The 25,164-nt window shown below is 46.3% G+C and overlaps 1 protein-coding gene across 1 annotated transcript; it reads right to left on the reverse strand.

Moving 5' to 3' along the window:
• Positions 1-1,487: 1,487 nt before the first annotated feature.
• GAA (glucosidase alpha, acid) lies at positions 1,488-24,286 on the reverse strand. Its single transcript, XM_033139009.1, has 20 exons — positions 24,249-24,286; positions 22,723-23,317; positions 21,983-22,128; positions 18,924-19,089; positions 17,152-17,248; positions 16,040-16,159; positions 12,841-12,959; positions 12,558-12,689; positions 11,257-11,367; positions 10,670-10,783; positions 10,454-10,538; positions 9,603-9,720; positions 8,659-8,792; positions 8,227-8,378; positions 6,384-6,532; positions 6,006-6,147; positions 4,848-4,946; positions 4,426-4,590; positions 3,697-3,849; positions 1,488-2,521 (listed from the first exon to the last, which is right to left on the reverse strand). The coding sequence occupies exons 2-20, from the start codon at positions 23,248-23,250 to the stop codon at positions 2,462-2,464; spliced, it is 2,790 nt and encodes a 929-aa protein (XP_032994900.1). The 5' UTR covers positions 23,251-23,317; positions 24,249-24,286; the 3' UTR covers positions 1,488-2,461.
• Positions 24,287-25,164: the final 878 nt, after the last annotated feature.

The raw sequence follows: 25,164 nt of genomic DNA on the forward strand, positions 1-25,164 counted from the left end.
AATATTCCACAGGATCTGAGCTATAAACTCACAGTAAAAGTTTACTTCAAGTCACTTGAGGAAGGTTTTAGTAGATCATCTCTCCCATTCCGTACAACGGTCCTCAGGCAATTGTTGTCTGCAGCCTTGCCTTAAATATGGTCTTGGGTATCAGGAGACCCACAAGTATTTCAAGTGCTCCAGGACAGCATTGCAGTGGTACAAAGCAGGGCCTGCAGTAAACTGTTGCAATGCATTCTCCCTCCAGTGCAGGATTCTAAACAGCCACTCCCTTCAAGCAGGTCAGTCCACTCCTTCCCTCTTTCCAGCTTTCTATTTAGTGGCTCTTGAGCATGTTCAGCCTTAAAACTGGGCAGGTTTGGTGGATTTTGACCCCTTAGGGTCCCCCCCCAACTTTTTTGTAGTCCCCCCCCAACTTTTTTGTAGTTCCCCCCCCCCAATCTTTAGCACAGTGGTATCTCCCCTTCTGTGTCTCCGAAGACCCTTTGGGCTACAACCTTGATAACACTTGCCAGCTGAGTTTACCATTTAGAAGGAACAATAGCAATGAACAGTCTTCTGTACTTACATATATAGAATGGATAGATTTGTGGGGTTTGCAAGGAATGACTTGACTCTGTGGATCACGTGCATTACCCTTCCTTAACAGACCTATTTATATATATTTTGAGGAAGATAGTTCTTTGGAAGTTCTTCTGAATTTAATTATGAAGTATTTGTTTAGAGATACTCAGAAAATCTCTCAAACTTTTATGTGCGTGTACACACACACACACACACACACACGGAACAGGGTCTCAATGTACTTTTAACCAACTAATGTAGTTCTCTGTGCCTTAGTCCTTTTTGTTCCCTACATATGGGTGAGGTCAATCTTCTCTGATTTTTTAAAGAAACGAGTAGATGTTAGGGATTTATCTATAGGGCATGCATGGGGTACAGAGTGGCTGGAGCAACCCAGTCATAAGGGTATGTGTGCGATGTATTGTTGTTACAATTTTTATTCTATCTTGAATCCACCTTTAATATAATCACTGCATCCTGCATTACATGCAATGTTGTTTACTGTTTGCTCTTGTGTCTGTGCCTTATGCTGGGTGGCAGCAGCACCGTACCCTCAAACTGCAGCAGTTTTTGGCAACCACCACCACTAGGGTCATTATCATTAACCATTTGGGTGCTGGTAGAGCAAACTTGATCCCAACAAGAGAACAATCTGAATGCACCTGATATCAGCCAGTTGGATGCCTGGCCAGTTCTGAGCTTCTGAGAGGAAAGGTAAACGCGACAAACAAGGAAACGGCAAATAGGAAGGAGAGATGGGAAAGATCTTTTGAGTAGTAGGGAGTGTTGCTTTTTGATCCCCCGCCTTTTATCAAAAGCCAACCTTTAAAAAAAAATTCTGCCACCAGTGAAATAGATCCAACACAAATGAGGGTAAAGCACAAGATTCAAGAAAAATATTTATTGAGAAGACAGACTTCTAAGAGGCGGGGGAGGGGGGATTCATTTCAGGCTTCAAATGCAAACAGACTCTCTGTATTCCCTGAGTTCCTGTTGAAGCTGCCTTTCCCCAAAAAGGAGCTCTCTTTTTTTGTTCATAAGAGCTGCTCTTCAGCAAGCGAGCAGCTTTTACAGCTTTCCTGTGGATGCACCACTACAAAAACAGAGCTCCATTTTAATGCAATAAAACGAGGTATTGTGCATAGAGAAACCCTTGCTTTGCCCACTGCAGCAGAAATACACATTTTGGCTCATGAAGGTGCGCTTGCGAGTTGGAAACAGGAGGGCAGGGGGACGTGATTTGGAATGACTAACTCAATTGTCATGCTGTTTTCCTCTGAAAGATTCTGCTCCCTAGGCCAGGAAAGTTTCCATTCCCACTGCCCTTAGTACTTTTGGAGCGCAGTCCTGGATCACTACAGCCAATGGGAGGCTACCAATTGATTCAAGGGGAGCTGAGCTTGGTAGCCAATGATGTGGGTGTCCGCAAAGGCTTCTGTCAGCTTCTGCACCTGCTTGAGCAAATTTGGTCGTACCATTAAGGTGAGCTTCATCACAACAAAGCAGCACCTGTCTTCCCATGAACATTCTTTTTTCTTGGGGTGTGTGGAGGAGACACAGCCATGTGTCTTGAACTTCACCAGCATCCAAAAAGCAAAACCAAAGCTGTCAAATATCTGCTTAAATTAAGAATACATAAAGTCCCTGAAGACTCTGACTATTCCCCTTCGAACAGATACTGAGCAACCTGTGACCCTCTAGATCTTTTGGACTGCAGCTTCCATCATCCTTGACACCAGAAGGGTCACAGGTTCCCCTTCCCTTCCCTGCAGTGCCGGAGGAAAACAGGAAACAGTTCTCGCTCCTGCGTACAGACAGAATAATGTGTATTGTTATCATTGGTTTTTCATTCTTTTGTTGTGGTGCAAAGAAACTGGCGAGAGCTTGTCTTCTTTGCTCAGGACCAGGTGATAAGAAATAGCTCTCCCATCGGCAGGTGGAGTGGGATGTTAAGGACCTGAGGAAGTGACAAGGTAGAGTTAGTGACAGTTGCTCACTGACTTCATCCTGGAATCACAATGAAGGCAAAGCAGTACAAGCTCAGGTGCTGGCTGGTCCATGCTAATCTCCACTGGGACCTTGTGGGACCATGGGTAATCTCACAAAGCAGAGGGGAAGTTCTGCTGTCCCTTTGTGCTTGGGCTTCCGTGGCACACATGGTTCAAATGTGGCTGCTGCCCCATGTGGACACACCAGTTCATGCGACAGGCACCTCTAGACTGACAGCCTGTTGGCAGCCCTACAATGCTCCTGCAGGCAAGTATCCTGGGTGGAATTCAATGCAGCAGTAAGTGGGGTATGCATGCATGGAATGAGGTCCACTTGCACAGCAATACACCCCCCATGCCCACCTGTTCTGGAGGGTTGGGAGAAAACCAGAGCAGATTTAGGGAGGGTGGAGAATGGAAAGGGAGGAAATCTCACTGCATGAGTGGACCTCATCAGTTGAATCCCACCCAGAGAGGCTGCCATGCTTCTAAACCAAGTCAACAATTGTCTTCTGAGTTATGAAGTCATGTATGGTCTGCACTGCAGCCATCGTAATTATTTCTGAGAATATTCTATTTCCATGGCGTAGCTGGATATAAAAAAACAAAAGCAAAAGAGCATTTACCCCCAAGTATATTGAGAATGATGTTGTGTTCCCTTGATTTGCATTTTAATAGCATTTGCAACATTCAGAATGTTTGAGGAAGTTTCTAGATGGGTTTTGGGGAGCGGAAGAGAGGAGCTGAAATACTGGGGCAACTATTGGGAATCATGGGAGAAACACAAGGAACTCAAGAGAGCCATGTTGTCCAATGTCCAGCTTATACTGTTGTTGCTTTGTGGTATTTGTTTTGATTTATACATTTTATAATGTACTGCCCCAGCAACTTCAGATTCAAGGGCAGAATAGAAACCTAATAGGTAACTAATTCCCTGAACACTGCAAGCTCTGCTCAAATCAATTTGGCACTTTCAAATCTTTACTAACATACTTTTAAAAAGCTGGCTGCAGTATATTCCATTGCTGAAATAGCTCATGCTGTCTCCCCCAAAACGTCCTGCACCTTGTGCCCATATATAACCTTTCTGCAATCAATGCAAGTAGAAAGAGGCATCGGCCTCCATCCACAGACAAGTCCTTACCTTGGTGTCTGTGCGGTAGGAGAAGTCTGGGACGGGGACCCCATTTGCCAGGACACGCTGAGGAGGGCTGGGGACACCGAGAACTGCCACCTCTTTCAACAACAGCCCATCTATTTGGCTATTGAGCTGCACAATCTCATTGACCAGCATGCCCTGTAACCGGGGGCGGGGGGAGAAGGAGAGGGGGAGGTGAATGACCGGTCCTGAGAGATCTGCATTGGCTCCCAGTACGTTTCCGAGCACAATTCAAAGTGTTGGTGCTGACCTTTAAAGCCCTAAACGGCCTCGGTCCTGTATACCTGAAGGAGCGTCTCCACCCCCATCATTCAGCCCGGACACTGAGATCCAGCGCCGAGGGCCTTCTGTCTGTTCCCTCACTGCGAGAAGCAAAACTACAGGGAACCAGGCAGAGGGCCTTCTCGGTAGTGGCGCCCGCCCTGTGGAACGCCCTCCCATCACAGGTCAGGGAAATAAACAACTACCTGACATTCAGAAAAAACCTGAAGGCAGCCCTTTTTAGGGAAGTTTTTAATGTTTGATATTGTTGTATTTGGTTTCTGTTGGAAGCCGCCCAGAGTGGCTGGGGAAATCCAGCCAGATGGGCGGGGTACAAATAATAAATATTATTATTATTATTATTATTATGATACCCCCACGAAACAGGTGCAGCCAAATGAAATCCCGGGCATTAGGAACAAAAGGAGCAACACATTTCTCCCAGAAACTCACATTTCTTGCCAGAAAGACAATCTGTGTGTAATCACCCTTCTCAAAGGTCTGCAGTCCATCACCATCATCCCAGAACAGGTCACCTTTTGCTACCCCTTCCAGGGTCAAAGCCACCACTAGGGACATCCCCTTTTTGCGGGACTCTGTGGTGGTGAAGGCAGGTTCCTGGGGAGAGAGGCAGTGGAGGAAGATGATAACCAGAACATTAAAGCCCTGAAATATAGCTCACCCCTCCCCCAAGCAATATTATAAAAATATCCCTGCACCCCACTAATCATGCACACAAGAACACCCTGCCAAGAGAATCCTATGGCAGTACTTGGCTTAGTAGTTCTGTGTTGTTGTTTTTTTTGGCAAAGGCACTGGGTGGATTCAAATACATAGGATGTCCAGGCAAGGTCGAAGTGGTGGGATTAACTCACCTGCAAGGTTAAGATGTGACCCGCTCGTACATGGACATTGATAGTGTCAAGTGGAGCCGATAAGAGAACCCATTGTCCCTTGCTGTGTATGGCAGATCCCTGAAAAGCCAGATACAGGACCCATCATTAAGCAGGCATTTGAAATCCTGTGTGTGGCGTGTATAAAGGCACAAAATGCACAAAGGCCGAGACATCGCAGATCACACACAGCTTGGCTGGTGGTTGACTGGTACTGTGGCTCCTCGCCCTTTGAATGCTCCTTCCTTTTTGCTGGTGTGCAGAAAAGGTTACTTACACACACACACACACACACACACACACACACACTGCCCTAAGAGCTGATGAGCTACCAAGCCTCTCTTTACTGGGGCTTAGCCAGCATTTGGATTGAGAATAAACAGGGCAGCCCACTTCTGCATTGTCTAAAGGTTAATTTTCATCCACTCAGGATGATGATTCAGGTTACTGTCGCTTTAAGACAAGATTAGTCACTTGACGGTTTCAAGTCAAGCAAAATCTGAAATGTGGCAAGTATTTGATCATTACAACCCACAGCGCCCAAAACAAGTATTTCTGGAGCCCATGAATGTGGCCAAGCCTGAAGGGCAAGTCATCTACCAGACACGTTGCAGAAAGTTCACAGAAACCACGGCTTCTATAGAGAGTGGGCACAATAATGTTACGAAGGTGCGAGGTCAATGATGGCCACCTAGGTGAACTCAATTTTGTGAATTTCTAATCAAGAGATGTGCTTCAGATACGGCTTGGACATCACGGGAAAGGCTCCATTTATTGGAGCTGAAAGGACCTGGAGCAGGGAACTATCAACTCTCTCTGCCCACTGTGCTCCCAGTTCCAGTGATACGTTGTAGGTACTTGTGATCTTTCACAGTAATTATAATACTAATTTGATTATTTATACCCTACCCATCCAGCTGGGTTGCCCCAGCCACTCTGGGCAGCTTCCAACACATATAAAAAAAAACGTAACAAAACATCAGAATAAAAAAACTCCCAATAGAGGGCTGACTTCAGATGTCTTCTAAAAGTTGTATAGTTCTTTTATCTCCTTGGCATCTGATGGGAGGGCGTTCCACAGGGACAACAACAACAACAACAACAACGGCAGCACTGGCCAAAGGAAGCAGCAACACTCACCGCCAAAAGGTTGTACCATGTGCCCGAAGGGAAGTAGCCGCTGACTTGAGTCTTCCCCGCCTCCAACACAGGAGTGATGAGAACCCCTGCTCCCCACATGAGCTGTCGGTCGACGTCCCACGTATTGGGGTCTTCTGGGAACCTGCAGAGAAGAGATTCACCCCCATACCACTCTGTATTATAGGGAATCAACAAACTTGATGTGATCAAGAAGCAAATTCCTCAGCTCCCAGCTCACACACGTTCTCGTTCCTTCTCTCTCTCTCTCTCTCTCTCTCTGCCACCCCCCCCCCCCCGTGGGTCAAAATGGCTGCAAGGCCACAGATTCCCCACTGCACCTGACCCTTCCAATGCCAGCACAGCAGTCTGCTGACTCACTCCAGATAAAGGGGTCGGGCAACTGTCTCCCCTGCGGAGTGGGCCTTGTGAAAGAGGGTGTAGAGGTACGGCAGCAAGGAGTAGCGCAGCAAGAAGGCTTTTCTCATGGCTTCTTGGGCCTCTTGGCTGAAGACATATGGTTCCTGGGGCTGCAAGGCAGAGGGAGAAAACAAATTAGAAGCATCATGGCCCAAGGGCTCCTGCAGAAAGAGCCAGGTTGCCAAGGTCAGATTCAGAAAACATCTTTCCTCCCTGATACCCAAACATCCTTTTCACCAGGATGTTCAACACCTGCTGTGGGACACATTGACACTCTTAACACATTGTTTCCCAAACTTGGTTCTCCAGCTGTTTTCGGACTACAACTACCATCATCTCTAGCTAGCAAAACCAGTGGCCAGGAATTATGGGAACTGAAGTCCGAAAACAGCTGGAGACCCAAGTTTGGGTTTCCCCAGCCACTATGTTGCCGGCTCTTGTCTTCAGGCATGATCCCATTGTGCCAGCAACAAAGCACATAAGATTGGGCACTTGCACCGCCGACCGCAATCTCTGACACTACATCGACAGTAGCAGTCAGTTCTGTTATGCTGCCGCTGCTGCAAGTAGAGCCAAAGATCCTATACTACAAGGACCCCCATGGCCACTTTTGGTGCAGTAGGGGCGCACGGAGCCGCAGCATTATAGCAAGCAGAGAGGGCAGAGGTCACTGCATGGGATGGAGTTACTTGCCCCTAAGCTGTGCAGCATCTTGAGGGCCACTGTGAAATCTACCGAACCAGCTATGGGCAAAACCCAGAAAGTGAAAAGAAGTGGAACTGACATTGCTAATTGAAAACATATCCATGCAATTATTGATTCGGGTGGAGAAAACTGGGGGTGGGGTGGGAATACTATTAAACCACGGTTAAGGCTGCAATCCTAAATGCACTTACAAGGAAGAAAAAACAGCATGGAACGCATCAGAACTTACTCCCGAGTAAGCATTGCCTTGAAAACTGACTCACTTCAGGAGGTCCAGTTAATGATTTACGAGACTATAAAAAGAACAACTCAAAAGAGTCGTGCATGCTGCACAATTCATACCATGCAAGCTGTGAATCTGACCATATAGAGGCCTCCAGTTCCTTGCAAGCAGTTGCATAGCAGCACGAAGACTACTGGGGTGATTCACCAGCTTAGCATTACATGGCCTTTTTTCTCCAAGTTAAGTTGCCCTTACCTTTTCCTGAGGCTCCATACCTAACAGCGTTCTTTGCCACATTGCAACACTGCTTTTAAAACATCATCCTGCCAATTCTTTTATTACTTCTATGCCTGTGGCTATGACCAAGTCACTGTACACTCTTAAATGAACTTAGGAGCACAGGACACTTCTAAATGAAGTGCATTTAGGTTTTGACTCTTTATTTCCTGCTCAGTATCGGAGGGGGTGGGAAATGGAGCCTTTGTCTGCTTTCTTCCAACAGCATGATGCTGAATGTTATTTTACTGTTGCTTCACAGAAATGATTATCAGAACTTATTTGGTGCAGGCTTCACAGGATGCGCTGTAGTGAGCAGAAGCCGATTCCAAAGATTAAACTAACTGGAAGTATTTGGGGGCGAGTTGCTCAACAAGCTACCTTTATGCTTGGTTCATGACACCAGAAACCAATCCAGACACAATGGTCCACCACTCCCTTATCCTGGACCACTGAGCGATGCTCCTACCTCCCAGAGACACACACCTTCCATTTGAACTGTCTAAAACGTTTAATCCCAGCCATGCTCCCCCCCACCCCCCACAGCATAAATATGTTACAAAGAGGGGGAAAGAGCAAGGATGATCCACCATCGCTTACCTTGTTTCTAAGGTTGTTGTGGTTTCGCATGAAGGGATAGAAGGCGCCCAGTTGGGTCCAGCGCACACAAAGCTCTTCTGACGTGTCACCAAAAAAGCCACAGATGTCCGCACCAACCAACGGCACACCATAGAGGTTAAAAAGCAGCACCGCTGAAGGCAAGGCAAGGAAAATACATAGAATGACCTAGGAGAAGCTCTGCAGTGGCAGGCTCTGGGTGCAGGCACGATTCTGCAGTGGTCTGTGTGTGTGTGTGTGTGTGTGTGTGTTTGTGTGTGTGTGATATTACACAGAATTCATCCCTGCTAGGGAATTCACATCTCTAAGGCCAAGAACTTTCCTCTCTCATGGAGATCAGAAAGAACTCCAAAGCAGCATCTTTAAAAGCAGAACATGGCAAGTTCCCAGGATTGACTCTCCAAACATATTTACCTGGTACGGTATAGTATAAATGGTCCCAGGTGCTGATGACATCCCCAGTCCAGTGACCAGCATAGTGACCATGACCGGCAAAGGTGGAACGAGACATGACGAACGGGCGCTTCCCTCGCACTTTCACCAAAGCACTGAGAACAGAAGGGGGGGGAGTCGTGGGTAATGTCAAAAACTGACCCCTGTCCATCCAGAGCTTTGATCTTTCAATTAATAATAATAATAATAATAATAATAATAATAATAATAATAATAATTGCACCCTACCGCTCTGACTGGGTTGCCCCAGCCACTCTAAGTGGCTTCCAACACATATAAAAACATAATATCAAACATTGAAAACTTCCCTATACAGGGCTGCCTTCAGATGTCTTCTAAAAGTTGTGTAGTTCTTTATCTCCTTGACATCTGATGGGAGGGCGTTCCACAGGGAGGATGCCACTACCGAGAAGGCCCTCTGCCTGCTTCCCTGTAACCTCACTTCTCGCAGTGAGAGAACTACCAGAAGGCCCTTGGCGTTGGACCTCAGTGTCCGGGCTGAACGATGGGAGTGGAGATACTCCTTCAGGTATACTGGGCCAAGGCCGTTTAGGGCTTTAAAGGTCAGCATCAACACTTTGAATTGTGCTCAGAAACATACTGGGAGCCAATGCAGGTCTTTCGGGACCTGTGTTACGTGGTCCTGGCGGCTGCTCTCAGTCAGCAGTCTGGCAGCTGCATTCTGAATTGTAGTTTCAGAGTCACCTTCAAAGGTAGCCCCACGAAGAGCACATTGCAGTAGTCCAAGTGCTGGTGGAGATTCCCAGGCAGAAGTTCAAACTCAAGGCGCTTGGCTCCAGCTTACCACCAGCAACAGGTCCTTGAAAACCAAGACTAGACTCTGTAGCCAAGAGACATGCCACCTTTTGGGCAGGGTCCCCAAGGACTCTGTATGTCCTACTCACTTGTGTGACGCGATGGCTTCGGTCAACCCATACAGATTGTGCAGGTTGTAATGGGAGGACAGGTATTGCCTGCTGGAGGCACAGAGCGTTCGAAACTTCAAGGATCCTCCTAGCACACCTACATAGGGAACAGGGGGGGGGGGCAAGGGAGAACGTGAGCAAAAAGACCATCACTCAGAAGCTAGAAAGCAAGTGAAGAATTCTTGAGCACTCTTGGTCTCAGGGATCTTCAGATCACTAGTGCCCAGCAGCAGGAGCTCCTGCAGGCTGAAGGGAAAAGGCAACACTTCTCAATACTTACAAGTCCCTTGAGCTTCACAGGGAGCTGCTGCTATAGGAATGGTCTAACCACCAAGAGGTCAATCGGAAGTGACTGCTAGGACTCCTGCTTCAGGATCTGAACCAGGTCAAACTAGGATGAACTTGTTGCTCTTTGGTGCTCCTCATGCACACCAGCCCTGCACTAAGTGGCATTTTGTGACTTGTGATTCCTTGGCTGCTTTCATATAGTGCAGTGTGTGTAAATCATGGGTAGGGAACCTTAAGCCCTTCAGTTGTTGCTGGACCAACTCCCACTATCCTTAACCACTAGTCATGTTTTGCCTGGGGCCATAAGAAGCTCCCCATCCCTGGTGTACGTCATGATTTTGTTAAATAGCTCATCTAGTGCTGCACAGTGCAGTGATCCAAGCAGAATGAAGGCCATGCTGTCATGAATATTCCCAAGTAATCATATTTGGAGATTCCTCTCCCCAAAAGGTTTATTGATTTTATCTTCTATTCCCAAATTCTCCAGTTCCACCCATCATTTACTAGCAAAGCCCCATCTTTGTTACCCCCCCCTCTCTTACCTGGCACATAAGGGGGCTTCTCAAACTTGTTGATGGGACAGTCTTCCAAGGAACCTCCCACAAAATTTGATGGCTCGTTCATGTCCTAGAATGCGGGGTAGAAAGGAGAAGAATCCTGTTTCTCCATCAGTGTAGAAACAAAGGGATTCTGGGGACTTTGCGCCTCCTCCATTCAATGAACACGACAACACCAAAGTACTGGCATAAGAAACTCACAAGCCACATGCCATCAAAGGGCACCTGGTCATGGAAATCCTTGACCATGTCATGCCACCACTGCTGAGTCTCTGGGTTGGTGAAGTCAGGGAAGACGGTGCGGCCGGGCCAGACCTGGAAGGTAAAAGGCCACAGGCGTCAAAAGCCATTGGGAAACCCTTGTGTGTCACAATGCTGTGATTACTTGCATCCTTAGAGCACTACTCATGGCCCAATTCTCATGAAACCCCTTAAAAGATGGAACTAGAGGAAGGCCAATAACTAAGAAGGCAGAGCAAAACCTGTCTAAGAGCAGAATCCTCTGTGGTTTCCAGGGGAATGGTGACTGCAGGTGTACAATCACAGCCATATAGCGTGCTGAGAATGCAATATTACATGGCTCCGCTTGCAATGCTACCAAAATGGAAGTCGGAGCCCCTTGAACAAAGGAAGACATGGTCCATCCTATTGCCTCTCCTTGACCCATCCAGCTCAAGTATAATTAGAATATGAATCATGGGCTTTGATTTCACTCAAAAACACGTGCCATTCAGAGCAGGCATTCTTTCGTGGTGTGCCAAAGCTCAGAGCTCGGGCCCAGGACTCACCTCCCCAATCAGAGGCTGCCCTGTTGTGTTTAAGATGAAGACCCCCCGCTTCAGGCCTTCGTCATAAGGCTTGTAACTGCCAGCGGGACTGGAAATGCCGATACCTGAATCCTAAAAAGATAACACAGGGAGACGCAGGCTAGGATATGTCCGATGACATGAAAATGCGAAAAGCATGGAATTCCACGACTTTTGAAAAGTTACCAGGCCGATACACAGTATCTCTTGAAATGAAGTCTATCATTTTCATAATTGCTTCCATTTTCTAGGTCAGACCAGCAAGGCTGGAATCTCACACCTCATGTCTCAAAAGAGTTAGGTCATATGTACCAGGGGATTTCTCAACATATGAAATCTACAGATTTAAGAAAGTCCTAGCAACTTGCTGCTTGCTTGTTGCAGCTCAGAAAGCAGCCCAGACCAATAGCAGTAGCCTTAAACCAGTCCGTAAAATAAAATCGTAAAATAAAATAAAGTAAAATATACAATACAATACAATAAAAAAAATAAAATTTATACCCTGTCCATCTGACTGGGTTTCCCCAGCCACTCTGAGCAGCAACCAACAGAATATTAAAAGCACAATAAAACATCAAACATTAAAAACTTCCCTCATCCCTGACCACTAAATGGTGTTGGGAGTTCAAAAATATATGGAGAAATGCAGGTTTCCAACCTCCAGCTTAAACATTGTAGCTAGGCTTAGAATAATTCAAGTTGTTTCTTACTGTAGGCCAGGAAAGTGCCCTCCACATTGTTTGGACTCGTGGCCAATCGTCAGGGACGATTTGTGAGTCCCACATCACTTGGATTGTGACAGGTCAGCTACTCCTACTCTAGACCAGTTATCTTCAACCTTTTTGGATCCAGGAACCACTTTTAACCAGAACATGCACTGGGGGACCCATTTCTTAATTTTTTTACCATATATTTGTATGGTGCTTGTGCTGCTGTCACAAACTACCTCAGATCAGTCTGCAACCTGGCCATAGTAATGATGATGATGATGATGATAATAATAATAATAATAATAATAATAATAATAATAATAATAATACTGTAATAATAAATTATTATTTGTATCCTGCCCTCCCCGGCCGAGGCCAGGCACAGAGTGTCTAAAATCATAAAAACAACACAATAAGCATAAAACAGACACCAATTAATTAAAATACATCTTAAAATTAATTCAGACAAGTTTCTGAATAGGTCCCGACAGACCAGCTGACGATGTACGATGTGAAGAACCGGCCTTTGTGAAGTTCCCCATTGGTGGAAGAGCTCAGGCTTCATTAACTTACCACAATCATGACGTACCTCCGGCCATCACGATGGAAGTCGTTCACCATATCTGGCATATCCCCGAAGCCATCCTTGTTGAAAGTGAAATCTCTCCCAGCATCTGTATAATCCAGGTCATTCCACTGCACATCCTGTGAAGTCCACAGGTGGCGGCATTAGTGAGCATACAGGTGGTGTCTCTGACGCTCCGGCCCTGTTATTCCCCATTGCTCAGTTACCACAACTCTACAGGGACATGAGGGAGAAGCTGTGTCCTGGAGAGGATTCTGGGAAGCCACGTACCAGGGGGAATCGTGACGCTGTCATGTTCATCACCACTTCCCGGGTGACAGCCGTAGATGAGTATCCCCAGCGACAGAGGTGGAATCCCAGGGCCCAGTAGGGGGGCATGAATGGATACCCTGAGGAAATAGGGAATAGGTGGGGGGCGGAGAGAAGGGGACAAGACACTCAGAGGCCTCGCAACAACAACCGCATCTCACAAATACACCATGCAAGTAAACTTTCAACGAAACAACCTCCAATATTTGAAGAACTGAACTTCCTCGTTCAAATGTTCTTTGGGAAGTGGGTAAAAAATCTAGAGTAAATTTGTCTCCTTTAAAAATCTAAGACTGCCTCTTTTCTGTTGCAGCTAAGGCCAGGATGAGGAGCAAGGGGTCAGTCCCCATTCCAAATATTCATGGAAAGATTTTGATGGTCGTGTTTACTGCATTGTAATAAATACAAATACAGTGGTACCTCGGGTTACAAACACCTCAGGTTACGGACACTTCGGGTTACAGACTCCGCTAACCTGGAAGTAGTACCTCGGGTTAAGAACTTTACCTCAGGATGAGAACAGAAATCGCGTGCCGGCAGCGGGAGGCGCCATTAGCTAAAGTGGTACCTCAGGTTAAGAGCGGTTTCAGGTTAAGAACGGACCTCCGGAACGAATTAAGTTCGTAACCAGAGGTACCACTGTAGGGACTAATCAGAGCGGCCAGCAGAATTCCTTCAGGGGGCATAGAGGATTAAGGCAGCAGAGCTGGGTATCTCAAGCATAATAGTCCTGGGCTGCCATATGTATTTTTCAGTGCATCCATGTGGGAAAAGGGAAGCCCGCGTGCAGATGATTATTATTTTTATTTAATAAATTTATATCCTGCTCTATACCCACAAGTCTCAGGGCAGTTCACATGGGGCAGTGGCAAGGCTGGTATCATCACCATCACTGCTCCTTCATTTGTATGGTGCCTTGCCACACACGATAACTGTGCTCAAAGAGGCTCGGAAGAAGGGCAACAGCAAAACAATACAAAATCAACCACCGGAATTACAATTTCATAATAACAGCAATAATGAAACAGCAACATAATAACAACGATAATGGCATACAACAAAATAACACCTCAGTACTATAACCTCCTAGCAGTAACAAAAAACAACAAGGGGGTTTAAACAAGCTCTACCTCTCTTTTAAAACGGAACCAGTGAAGGCGGTGACGGTCCTGTTTGAGTGCCTGGAGGCAGTTGGAGGATGGATGGCAGCTAACAGATTGAGGTTGAATCCTGACAAGACAGAAGTACTGTTTTTGGGGGACAGGGGGCGGACGGGTGTGGGGGACTCCCTGGTCCTGAATGGGGTAACTGTGCCCCTGAAGGACCAAGTGTGCAGCCTGGGAGTCATTTTGGACGTATAGGTTAATTCTGTGTCCAGCGCGGCTGTCTACCAGCTCCATCTGGTACGCAGGCTGAGACCCTACCAGCCCGCAGACTGTCTCGCCAGAGTGGTGCATGCTCTAGTTATCTCCCGCTTGGACTACCGCAACGTGCTCTACGTGGGGCTACCTTTGAAGGTGACCCGGAAACCGCAACTAATCCAGAATGCGGCAGCTAGACTGGTGACTGGGGGTGGCCGCCGAGACCATATAACGCCGGTCCTGAAAGACCTACATTGGCTCCCAGTACGTTTCCGAGCAAAATTCAAAGTGTTGGTGTTGACCTTTAAAGCCCTAAATGGCCTCAGTCCAGTATACCTGAAGGAGCGTCTCCACTCCCATTGTTCAACCCGGACACTGAGGTCCAGAGCCGAGGGCCTTCTGGCGGTTCCCTCATTGCAAGAAGAAAAGCTACAGGGAACCAGGCAGAGGGCCTTTTCAGTAGTGGCGCCCGCCCTGTTGAACGCCCTCCTGTCAGATGTCAAAGAGATAAACAACTATCTGACGTTTAGAGGCCATCTGAAGGCAGCCCTATTTAGGGAAGTTTTTAATGTCTGACACTTTAATGTATTTTTAATCTTTTGTTAGATTATTATTATTATTATTATTTCACCTTGGTCCTAGATGTTCTGCCTGCTTCTGCTCTATTACCAACCAGCTAAGAAATCCAGTTAGTCTGAGCAAAGGCCAAGGCCTCAGATTTGCCAAAGATTCACTGCCTCTTTGCCATTATTTTACAGTATATTCCTATTTTATATCGCCTTGATTTGTGTACTTTATTTATTGTACTCTTACGGCATGTTTATTTTGTATTTGAGACTTCAAATCACAGCACAGGGCTGTTTAAGAGCCCTTTTGCAAACTGCCCTGCACGGCTCTTCAGACCTCCAGTTTTCAGAGCTTCAAAATGCAAGGTAGGGTTGTTTCCATTGAAACCACTGTTAAAAGTGTGGGTAGGTGGTGTGGATCTCCATTTCAGCAGCTGCTTCAGTGGAAACCACTTCCTGCTCCCAGAGCAAGGCACACTCTCACTGCCCATCCACTAATGGGCCGTGGAGCATACCTAGCCCCAGCAAAGAAGTAAATGGAGCTCACTTTAAGCTCCCGATTGTTCCTTTGAAACCACATCAGCACCTATCACAACCTGATGTTGCCTATGTCAGGCATGGGCCTGTGGGCCGGAGGTTCCGTACTCCTGCACAACATGGAGAGTCCTTGTCCAACACAAGAAACAAATGTTATTCACATATATTAATCCCTTTAAAAATACAGACTTCCTGGAAGTCTTACAGGCCATCAAGCACACTAAAACTGAATAATGAAAAAGGTTTTTCATTCACCCCTTGCCAGATGGGCGGGGCACAAATAATCAATTATTATTATTATTATTATTATTATTATTATTCCACAACAGTGAACTTAGGAGTGACATTAAGGCAGATTTAAGAACTGCGGGACATTCTGGTGGGAGGCCACTCCTTGTCACTCCTGCCACTCGGGGGTTGCCCCTTTTAATAACTTTCTAGCGCCAACAGTGCACTACCTGAAGTTCAAAATAAAGAGGAGTGCCTATACAGAGAAAGGACAGGCTTGAATTATTGCAGCCATGACACTGGATGCTGGTCAGTGGTATTAAGGACAAAGCTGGAAGTTGCTCATAGTGTTTCACAGGACCCACAATAGAGCAGAGTGGTATTTTTGATGGGAACAGTTCTGGGAAAGAAGGCACTTTTTGTCAAGTTATTAGCTAGCTTCTCATAAGGAAGAAAGCAAGTGCCTACCAATGACATCCATGTACTGCCGCACAACACTCTTTGGGTCTGGGCCCAGGAAGACGTAGAAATCCAGGATACCACCAGTTGTTCTCCAGGTTAGGGCTGGACTGGGCTGCAGGATCACATCTGAAAGGCAGAAAGAGGCATGGAAATGGTGGCTGAAGAAGACCAAAGGCACATCCTGAAAACAGATTACAAAATCTCGTTCCAGTTAAGGTTGATCCAGTGAACTAGTGGGAGGGACCAGAGTCAAGACCAATAAAAATAAAAATAAAATGGTTTTATTTAAACTGAAGCACAGAAATGATGAAAATATACAAATTCAGCAACCACTGAAAAATCAGAATAAAAATAAATAAATTTATAAATGGAAAATAATATTAGACTGGGGAATAAAATTAATTAAATAAAGCATGTATGTAAACCCTAAACCGCACCCTCCTAAAACTTTTACTTTTAGTTAATTTGGGTTACTAAATTCATAGCCTTATAGCAGTTTAATCTAAAGTGTAGTGGGGGGGGGGTGATGACCTTCACCATGCATGCAGATTTGCCCCCCAAAATGGGGCTCAGTAACACTTCCCAATTTGGAGCCCAGATACACGGTCACAATTTTTCCTTCACGGTTTACAAGCAACCATCACCTTGCAGCGGCAGGTAAATCCCTCACCTCTCCAGCCTGATGTGCATTTTTTTGCCTGTAAATATGCTGACAGCATCTACTGGCTGTTACCCACTCACTACACCACCTTATTTGATCAGGACAGACGCACAATATTACATATAGATTCATCCGTCTTAAAGGGAAAGACTTACAACGCATTTGTCAGGCTGCGATCCTAAACACACCCTGAACAGTGGAGCTTCCCTAGGAGTAAGTCCCATGGAATACAATAGAATTTGCCTCTGAATACACATGCTGAGGATTGCAACGATGGGTAAGAAACTAAACTGCCACAGCTCCCCCCCCCCAAAAAAGGAAGCCCCAAAGCATTATAGAATGCTTGAAAAATTGACTATTAAATATATAGTATCCTGCATTTTAAATAAACAAGACATAGGGCCCTTTGCAGATAGATATAAAGGAACAGAGAACACACTCTAAAGAGATACCTTACCCATAGCATTGCTGTTCAGCAAAAAGACTCCATGGGCCAAGCCGCCATTTTCCATTACCAGGTAGAAGGGGTGTGAGCCATACAGATTGATAGAGGGCTGAAAATGCAGAGACAGTGTGTCCACATTACACAACACAACTAAGCCAGGTGTCAGGGACTGGACTGAAGGGGGACAAGATGGAGGAGGAATGGTGGAGATCGCACCCCACCTTCTCCTGAAGCTTCCAGAGAAGTGGAAGGCGGTACAGCGGTACCTCAGGTTGCAGACATGATCCGTTCCAGGGTGCCGTTCGCACCCCGAAAAGTCCGCATCGCAAGTGGTGATATCGCGCATGCACAAAAGCACGATACTGCGCTTCTGTGCATGCGCGAACTGCGCAGAATGGTTCTGTGCATACGCAGAGCACTTCTGCAGGTGCGGCAAAACCCGGAAGTAAACACTTCCAGGTTCGCCGCGTTCGTAACCCGTGCCGTTCGCAACCCACAGCGAACGCAACACGAGGTACGGCTGTATTGAATTACAGCAATGGTTTGAGGATGTTCACGGCTCAGAGACATGTGAACAGAAGAGTTGGGAGGTGCTGGTAGAAGAGAAGAGGGAGACGGAGATAGAGCAGACAGCTGATCCGTTCTCATTGGAGAGTTTTTCTGACACACCCCCCCCCCTTCTCCCAGAACCTGGAGAATGTTGAGAGTACAAGAGCAAAGGACTCACCGAGACATTTAGCCCCTGTCAGCCACTGTAAGGGGAAGTGCTGTTGTTAGCAAGGGGGGGGGGGAAGGAGCTAAATTGGAGCGATGCCCTTAACGGGAGACAGACTGCATTCCTTGTCTCTCGCTGGGATGATTGAATAAACTCACTAGTAAGAACTATTCTTTGTTTTCTCTGTTTCTCGCTGCCAATGGGGGAGGGAAAGAATTCCCCGAAGCTTGACACCAGGTTTAGTTAGTAGAACAGTGCAATGATGGATCTACGCTGTGGGCAATAGCAGAATACTTCAGAACCTCACTGCCAGACTAGGTCAAATGACCCTTCCTGCACACAGTATCATTTTCAACAACTGCATGGAAAAGCACATCAGAAGTCAATGAGAGGATAAGGCATTCCTCAGGCAAATGATCCTAGCAATGCATATGATGGTGTGCATGCCCACAGCTCCATACATAGAGGTCCCATGCACACTACTAACTTTTAACCTGCTGAAGGATTCTGGGTACTGAAGTCAGGTGAGGTGTTGAAAATTCTCTGCTGGAAATTCCAAGCTTCTTTCATAGAATCATAGAATCATAGAGTTGGAAGAGACCACAAGGGCCATCCAGTCCAACCCCCTGCCAAGCAGGAAACACCATCAAAGCATTCCTGACAGATGGCTGTCAAGCCTCCGCTTAAAGACCTCCAAAGAAGGAGACTCCACCACACTCCTTGGCAGCAAATTCCACTGCTGAACAGCTCTCACTGTCAGGAAGTTCTTCCTAATGTTTAGGTGGAATCTAGAACTACTTCTCTGGGAAGAAGGAAAGGACAGGTTTAACTGGATTCAAAAGCAAGAAGGGACAACGGTGAGCTGCAACATAAAGTTGTAGCGTAGAGTGCTCCTGTTGGGGGTTCCAGCCAAGCCATTTCCCATGCTACTCCCCTCTGTCCTCTGGATGCACAATGCAGTGTGGCCTCTGAGCAAACCCAATCTATATTGGGCTGTTGCTGCTTTTTGAGAGGTAGACTTCTAAAGTCCCCCCCCCCCCAGCCCTTCCTGAAACTCCCCATGACTTACTGTGGGCGATATGTCCCGATTCCATAAGGTAAACCTGGTCCAATTGACATTCAGGATGAGCGAGGTCTGGTGCTCACCCAGCCCAGAGATGAAGCGCGATGGCAGGGAAGTGGAGATCTGCAGGAACTGGTCTGCGTAGAACAGGGGAGCCACGGTGGTATTGATCCTATTTGAGGGGGAAAGTGAACAATTCCACTAAGCAAGTTGCAATGAATTTGCCTTTTCTAGATCTCTGTTCTACTAACCACTCCCACAGCCCCCCCCACACTTCCAATGAATTTGTTGACCACATGACCAGAGCACATGAGCATTGTGTAGCTCAGTTGGCCATAGGAGGCTATTGGTTGTCTGAATTCACTGTGAGAACAACGAGAAAGAAACCCCTGAACCAGACATTAGGAACATAATCCTACATACACAAGTCCACCTAGCTCACTATTACAATTTCCCCTAGTTATGTCTTTAAAAACCGCAAAGTCTCCTGTAGAAATTAATCAAAACAGGTCCAGGTATATATTTTGGGGCACTGTTTGGTAAAGTATTCTCTGCATTTCCCCCATTCTTTTTGAAATTCTTGTCTGGGTTGTAAACACTCATGGATATCCACTAATCACTACCCTCCATAATCTTACATTCAGCCATTACCTGAAATATTTCTTGTCAACATGGAAGTGCATTTTATACCCAGTTATTTATTAATCTTGCATATCATGTGAGAATCACCAACCCCTGTATATAAGGCCCCCCTCCCTACTAATCACATCCATAACTTGAGGTTGCATCACTTTTCCCAGGGCCTCTGGTTGTTAGGTCAGGACCACCCTACTCTCCATCACCACTTTCTCTCCTTTTCCAAGGCCTCTGGTTAACAGGTTAGTTCCGCTTGTACCCTTGCTCATAGCATAACTGGTTTTCCTGTCGGCTGGTATTTTTTATTTCTCTTTCCCTTCAGATCACACTATGTGGTGGGGAGTGTGGCAGTCACCCAGAGATTACAATAAGGAATTATGTAATATGAATCATATCATTATTGGGCCTGATTCATAAGCATGAGTTTCTGATAAAATCCCACAAGGCTTTGGGTTTCCCATAGAGCTCTGCAAGGGTTGGCAGGTCACGTCTGAGTTGTGGCTTGCTGTGACCAAATGCTGTATCCCATTTGCCAGCATTTCTTTGAACTTAGATAGCATCTTGCTTATCACAAGAGCCAAAGTCTCTGCTAACCAAATAATACGTTGGCATTCCTGTGTTACCCCTAAACTCTTTGATTCCCAACCCTAGAGAGGAGATTGCTAGCAAAGTAAACACCATTGGGATGTTAGTCTCTCTCTTCTGTTTATGGCTTTCCTCTTACCCCCTGTTTTATGACTTGTCCTGTTCCTGGCCATCTATCCCATCCTTTGATTTATCCTATCCTTTGATGTGTAAAAATGTGGTGGGCTTCCTGGGATTCTCATGTACCGTAGCGATCCCTCCTCTCCCCTGTTGCATCACGCTGCGTTGCGCAGAATTGCATGAGTCCAAAATAAACAGACAAAGAGTTTGACCTGCAAGCTCTGAGTGGAAAGTGCATCCCGCACCCCAGCCCTCAGACTATTTTTATTACCGTATTTTTCGCTCCATAAGACGCACTTTTTCCTCCTAAAAAGTAAGGGAAATAGCTGTGCGTCTTATGGAGCGAATGATGGTCCCTGGAGCTGAATTGCCCAGGGGCCAAAAGAGAATCATACTTTTTATTTTACAAAGAGAAAAGGGGGTGTTGAAAGGACTCCGCTCAGCAGCTGATCAGCAAGAGATTGGGAGAGAGATAAGAGTCCTGGCTCCCTTTCAGCCCCACCTCCTTGCCCAGGTGGCAATTTTTGATACTTCTTTTTTGCATTATTTTATCTCTCAAAATTCTAGAGTTCAGAAAGACTAGACAGTCACCTGGCCATCTGCTAGCTCGTGCATGTCTTGGTTTCAGTCTGAATGCTCTGTCAATACATATAGACACGTCCTCCTCTTGTAGTTGCATCCACTCTGCCAGCCCTTTAATGAGAATGCTACCTAACATGTGAAGACTGATTGAGGTGTGCTGGTTTAATCTGATTGGCTGGTTTGAATTCTGTGACAAGATGGTTTGTGTTACCATACTTTTCGCTCCATAGGGCGCACCGGACCATAGGGTGCACCTCGTTTTTAGAGGTGGAAACAAGAAAAAAAAAATATTTTTCTGGTTTTCCTCCTCTAAAAAGCCCTGTTTTTTTGAGGATCAGCTAAAAGTTTTGCAGCTTTTTTTGCAAAGGGGGAAAAGCAAAGAGGAAAAGCCCCATTTTTATGGGGTTCAACTCACATTTCTGCAGCTTCTAAAGGAAAGGGAGCCTTTTCTACAGTTTCCAGACAGATAATCTAATCAGTCAGTCACATGCCGCTGGGGAAACAAACAACCTCCCTCTGTAGCACATTCAACAATGGAGGCCTGGGCAAGGAGGTGGGGCTGAAAGGGAGTCAGGGACTCTTATCTCTCTCCCGATCTGCTGATCAGCTGCTGAGCGGGGTCCTTTCAACACCCCCTTTTCTCTTTGTAAAATAAAAAGCATGGTCCTCTTTTGGCCCCTGGGCAATTAGGCTCCAGCGACCACCATTCGCTCCATAAGACGCACAGCTATTTCCCCTTACTTTTCAGGAGGAAAAAAGTGCGTCTTATGGAGCGAAAAATACGGTAAAAAAACAGCCTGAGGGCTGGGGTGCGGGATGCACTTTCCACTCAGAGCTTGCAGGTCAAATTCTTTGTCTGTTTATTTTGGACTCATGCAATTCTGCGCAACGCAGTGTGATGCAACAGGGGAGAGGAGGGATCGTTCTGTCTGGCAAGCTGGAATGCTTGCACAGACGGAATGACTGAAAGAGCACAATGTTGAATTCTATCCCCGGAATATATTAGCTACAACATGGGTCTCAGATGGGGCAACTGCCTTCACCCCCACATGCTCTCATTCCTCTGTTATTTTCATACAGCTTTTCAGCCTCTGTTAGACAGAAGGAGAACATTTGAGTAAAGAAAATCAGGAGTAACTTACAGAACCCGCCCACTGGATTTTCGGACAACAACAAGGCCAAAGGGATCAGCAGAGAACTGTACAGAGTACAGTGTTGAGGATGCCCGGTTGCTCGTTTTTGGGGTCTCTAAAGGGACTTCATAGCGCTTGTTAACTGGATCCTTAAGCTGTGTTGGAGAAGACAACAGAAACAGCATTACAGGGTTGACTTAAGCCATATGGAGCCTATGAAGAGTTTCTTGCATCACAAATAAAGATGCTACAAATCGGAGAAGTCTAGTCAGGCTGTCAGGAACTTTGCATCTATAGTGAAATTACTTGAGAAAAGTAGGGGGGGGGGAGATCATTCATGAATTTGGGGGTGGGCATGTCATAGTCAGAGTATGGGTCAAAGGAACCAGGTGTTTTTCATGAAACAACTCATCTCTCCACCCCCAATTAGCAAAATATTTGACTTTATATACAGTACCTCTTTATTACATCCCTTAGCCACTAAGTTGATCCAAGTAGCGAAAAACCCCAATTTTCACCTGATTTTGATCATTGTGTATTTTCCTGGAGTATCACAGGCCCACTTGGTTTTTGATGTTGTTTTGAAACATTACACTGAGATTTTTGTGCTGTTTGGGTGTGTGTGTGTGTTTTTAATTACTTCTTATTGCATGTATAATATGCAATTTGCATGTTGCTCTGCAAATATCTTTTTTTTCCCTTGAAGAGCAGTATACAAATGAAATGAAACAGGCACAGTCCCTACTCACCGTGAAGTGAAGCCTACCCTCCGTCTCAAAGATCACATCCAGCTGCAAGGTCATTACGTCGTCTGGCATGAAAGTGGGCAGACCACGGGTCAAGCGGGCAGTGTAGCCACTTTCAGTGGTGGTCAGGTTTGCTAACTTGTAACTAGGGTAGCTAGGAGGGAAGAAGCACCACGGCTGCAAAGTAGCAGGGCCCTTGGGCAAAACAGGGACATAACAACAGCCCCGAGCCTGGCATTCTGCTTGAGAGAGCAGTTTCTCTGGAGCGCAGTCAAAGCGGCTGTCTGGAGGAACGTCGCACTGTGGCTGCGCGATGAACCCTCTGGGCAATTCCAGTCGTTCTATGGGTTTCCGTCTCACATCCTTGTATTTATTATTATCTCTGCAGGCGCTCGCTGCTTCTAGAGCAGCTCCAGGGCTCAAGGTATCATGGACCCCAGAAACACAAAGTATAACAATTGCAGCTGTGATGCCAGAAGCCCACAGCATCATGCAGAGACCCTTCCACTTAGGCTTCTCAGTCAGTGGCATAGTAGACTTTCAGGAGACAGGCAGGTGTGCCCTCCTCAGCTGGCATAGGATTGGTTAAGGCATCCACCTGCAGGAGAAGATGGAAGAGACAAGGAACTTAAGACTTTCTGCAGGCTGCATTGCCCAAGAGTCCTATTGTGTAGTCTGAAGTTCCCAGTCTGCTTCTTGGCATTCATTAGTTATATCTGACTTAAGGACCCAGCAAGTCAGTTCTATATAATAGCCAGAGTGCATTCCTGCCTACCCCCCCACCCCCACCCCTTTCTGCCTAATGCTGCCTCCAAACAACTTAATGGGCCCCCAGACACCCCTTTGAGGGTTTACTAGACTACTCACATTGATGGATTAGGGTTAAAATGGAGCATTCATTCATGGGTGTAGTGGGGGGGGCAGGGGCCAGCAGCCTCCCCTCAATCAATAAAAATCCAAAGAAATCTGAGATCCTGCCCCCCTAAAAAATCCTGGCTACATCCATGCATTTGTTCTAGTTTTGTGGTCTCCATTCTGCCTGTGATTAAGTTTAAAGTCCTATGCTCCCTTCTTTTTTTCTCTGGAGAAAATGGGGTACAATTCTATAGGGGAACTATCACAGTCCCAAATAATACCTGTTTTCTGGCAAGATTCCGTGCCTAAGAGCTCTGCAGCAGGCAGAAAAACAGAAGGTGTGACTTTTAATAGCACATATAGTACTATTATACAGTGAAAGGAGGCACGTTTTCCCAGGTTTTTTGAGCAGTTAAAAGGCAAAGGAACCCTGCAAATAACATGAAAAAATGGTGACATTACGTATTTAATAAAATACCGACTTCGGAATTTTTCTCATGAGTCAACACTGCTAACTTTGCTTTTTGTGTAATAAAATTTTTAGGAACCCTTGAAAATCTCACAGTGCTTGATCTCCGAACAAGATTCTTCAGCTTACTCTACCAGGCTTGCAGAACGGGATGGGGGACACCCAAATATATCCTGACCATTTCCCCCTGCAAAACTTCACTCACCGCCGGCTCAGAAACGCCGTCAGCCAAGCCGCATGCAGTACTCGAGTCCAACAAGAATATTCCAGGTGGGTGGGGGAAATCACAACAGTCACGTGAACAGTTGATCATGTGACTTCCCTCTAGTTTGTCTTTCGGCTTCTCTTAAAGCAAGCTCCGTAGACTAAAGTGGTGGAAGAGTCCGTTGTTGTTACTTGAGGCATCATATAGCGTCATGGGAAAAGATTCGCCTGGGTTCAGAATACTTTTCTCAGGGAAAATATGGATTCGGATTTGTACCCGAATTCATCCAACTATGTAGAACTTCAATCTTGAACACGCACACACAACCACCACTCCGGGGAACAAAAATAAGCGACAAAAATCTGATAGGAAATGATCGAGGCCGCTCCTGAACTTTGGTATCTTCTAGAGAGATTCATTTAGTCGGAAGGTGCGTGTCCTGAAGAAGGAACATCTGTTACGCTCTTTTGGAGTAGTTATAATAACGCGGACGCTTGGATACTCATTCCTATTAGCAAGCGATGAGCTTCTTCCTCATTGACAAGCTGTGATAAATTACCTTTTTTGCTGGGGGGGGGGGAGCACCAATCCTGTAATTAAACCCTGTAAAAGCATTGCGAATGTTCGCAAGTTTTTAGTCCGCCTCCTCGCGTGCGTGCGCGCGCTTGCTACTTGTTGCAGCCGGTTTGGGAAGTTGTGTGCAAAAGGGACGATTGGTCTTACTCTTACCCGAAGCGTAGATTTGGTGGATAAGGAAGGGTACTACCGGTACATCACTTTGCCACCTTTACGCAGCTCTCCTGAAGCCCTGGGAGATGCGCTGGGAGAGAGGCTTTGCGGGTGCTGCCAATCAACAGTGCTTTCAAAGCGCCTTTGGCCCAAGCCCTGCCCTTGCCTGCCCCACATCTGGCATTCT

This window comes from Lacerta agilis, chromosome 2 (assembly GCF_009819535.1).
Source record: "Lacerta agilis isolate rLacAgi1 chromosome 2, rLacAgi1.pri, whole genome shotgun sequence".
NCBI lineage: Eukaryota > Metazoa > Chordata > Lepidosauria > Squamata > Lacertidae > Lacerta > Lacerta agilis.

Bases quoted from the DNA above. Each gene is read 5' to 3' on its own strand.
- GAA (XM_033139009.1), bottom strand. From the start codon at position 23,250: ATGCCACTGACTGAGAAGCCTAAGTGGAAGGGTCTCTGCATGATGCTG. The intron at 22,129-22,722 runs GTGAGTAGGGAC...TCTCCAACACAG, and splicing joins AGGGTAGGCTTCACTTCACG to CTTAAGGATCCAGTTAACAA. The intron at 17,249-18,923 runs GTAAGTCATGGG...CTGCATTTTCAG, and splicing joins ATCGGGACATATCGCCCACA to CCCTCTATCAATCTGTATGG.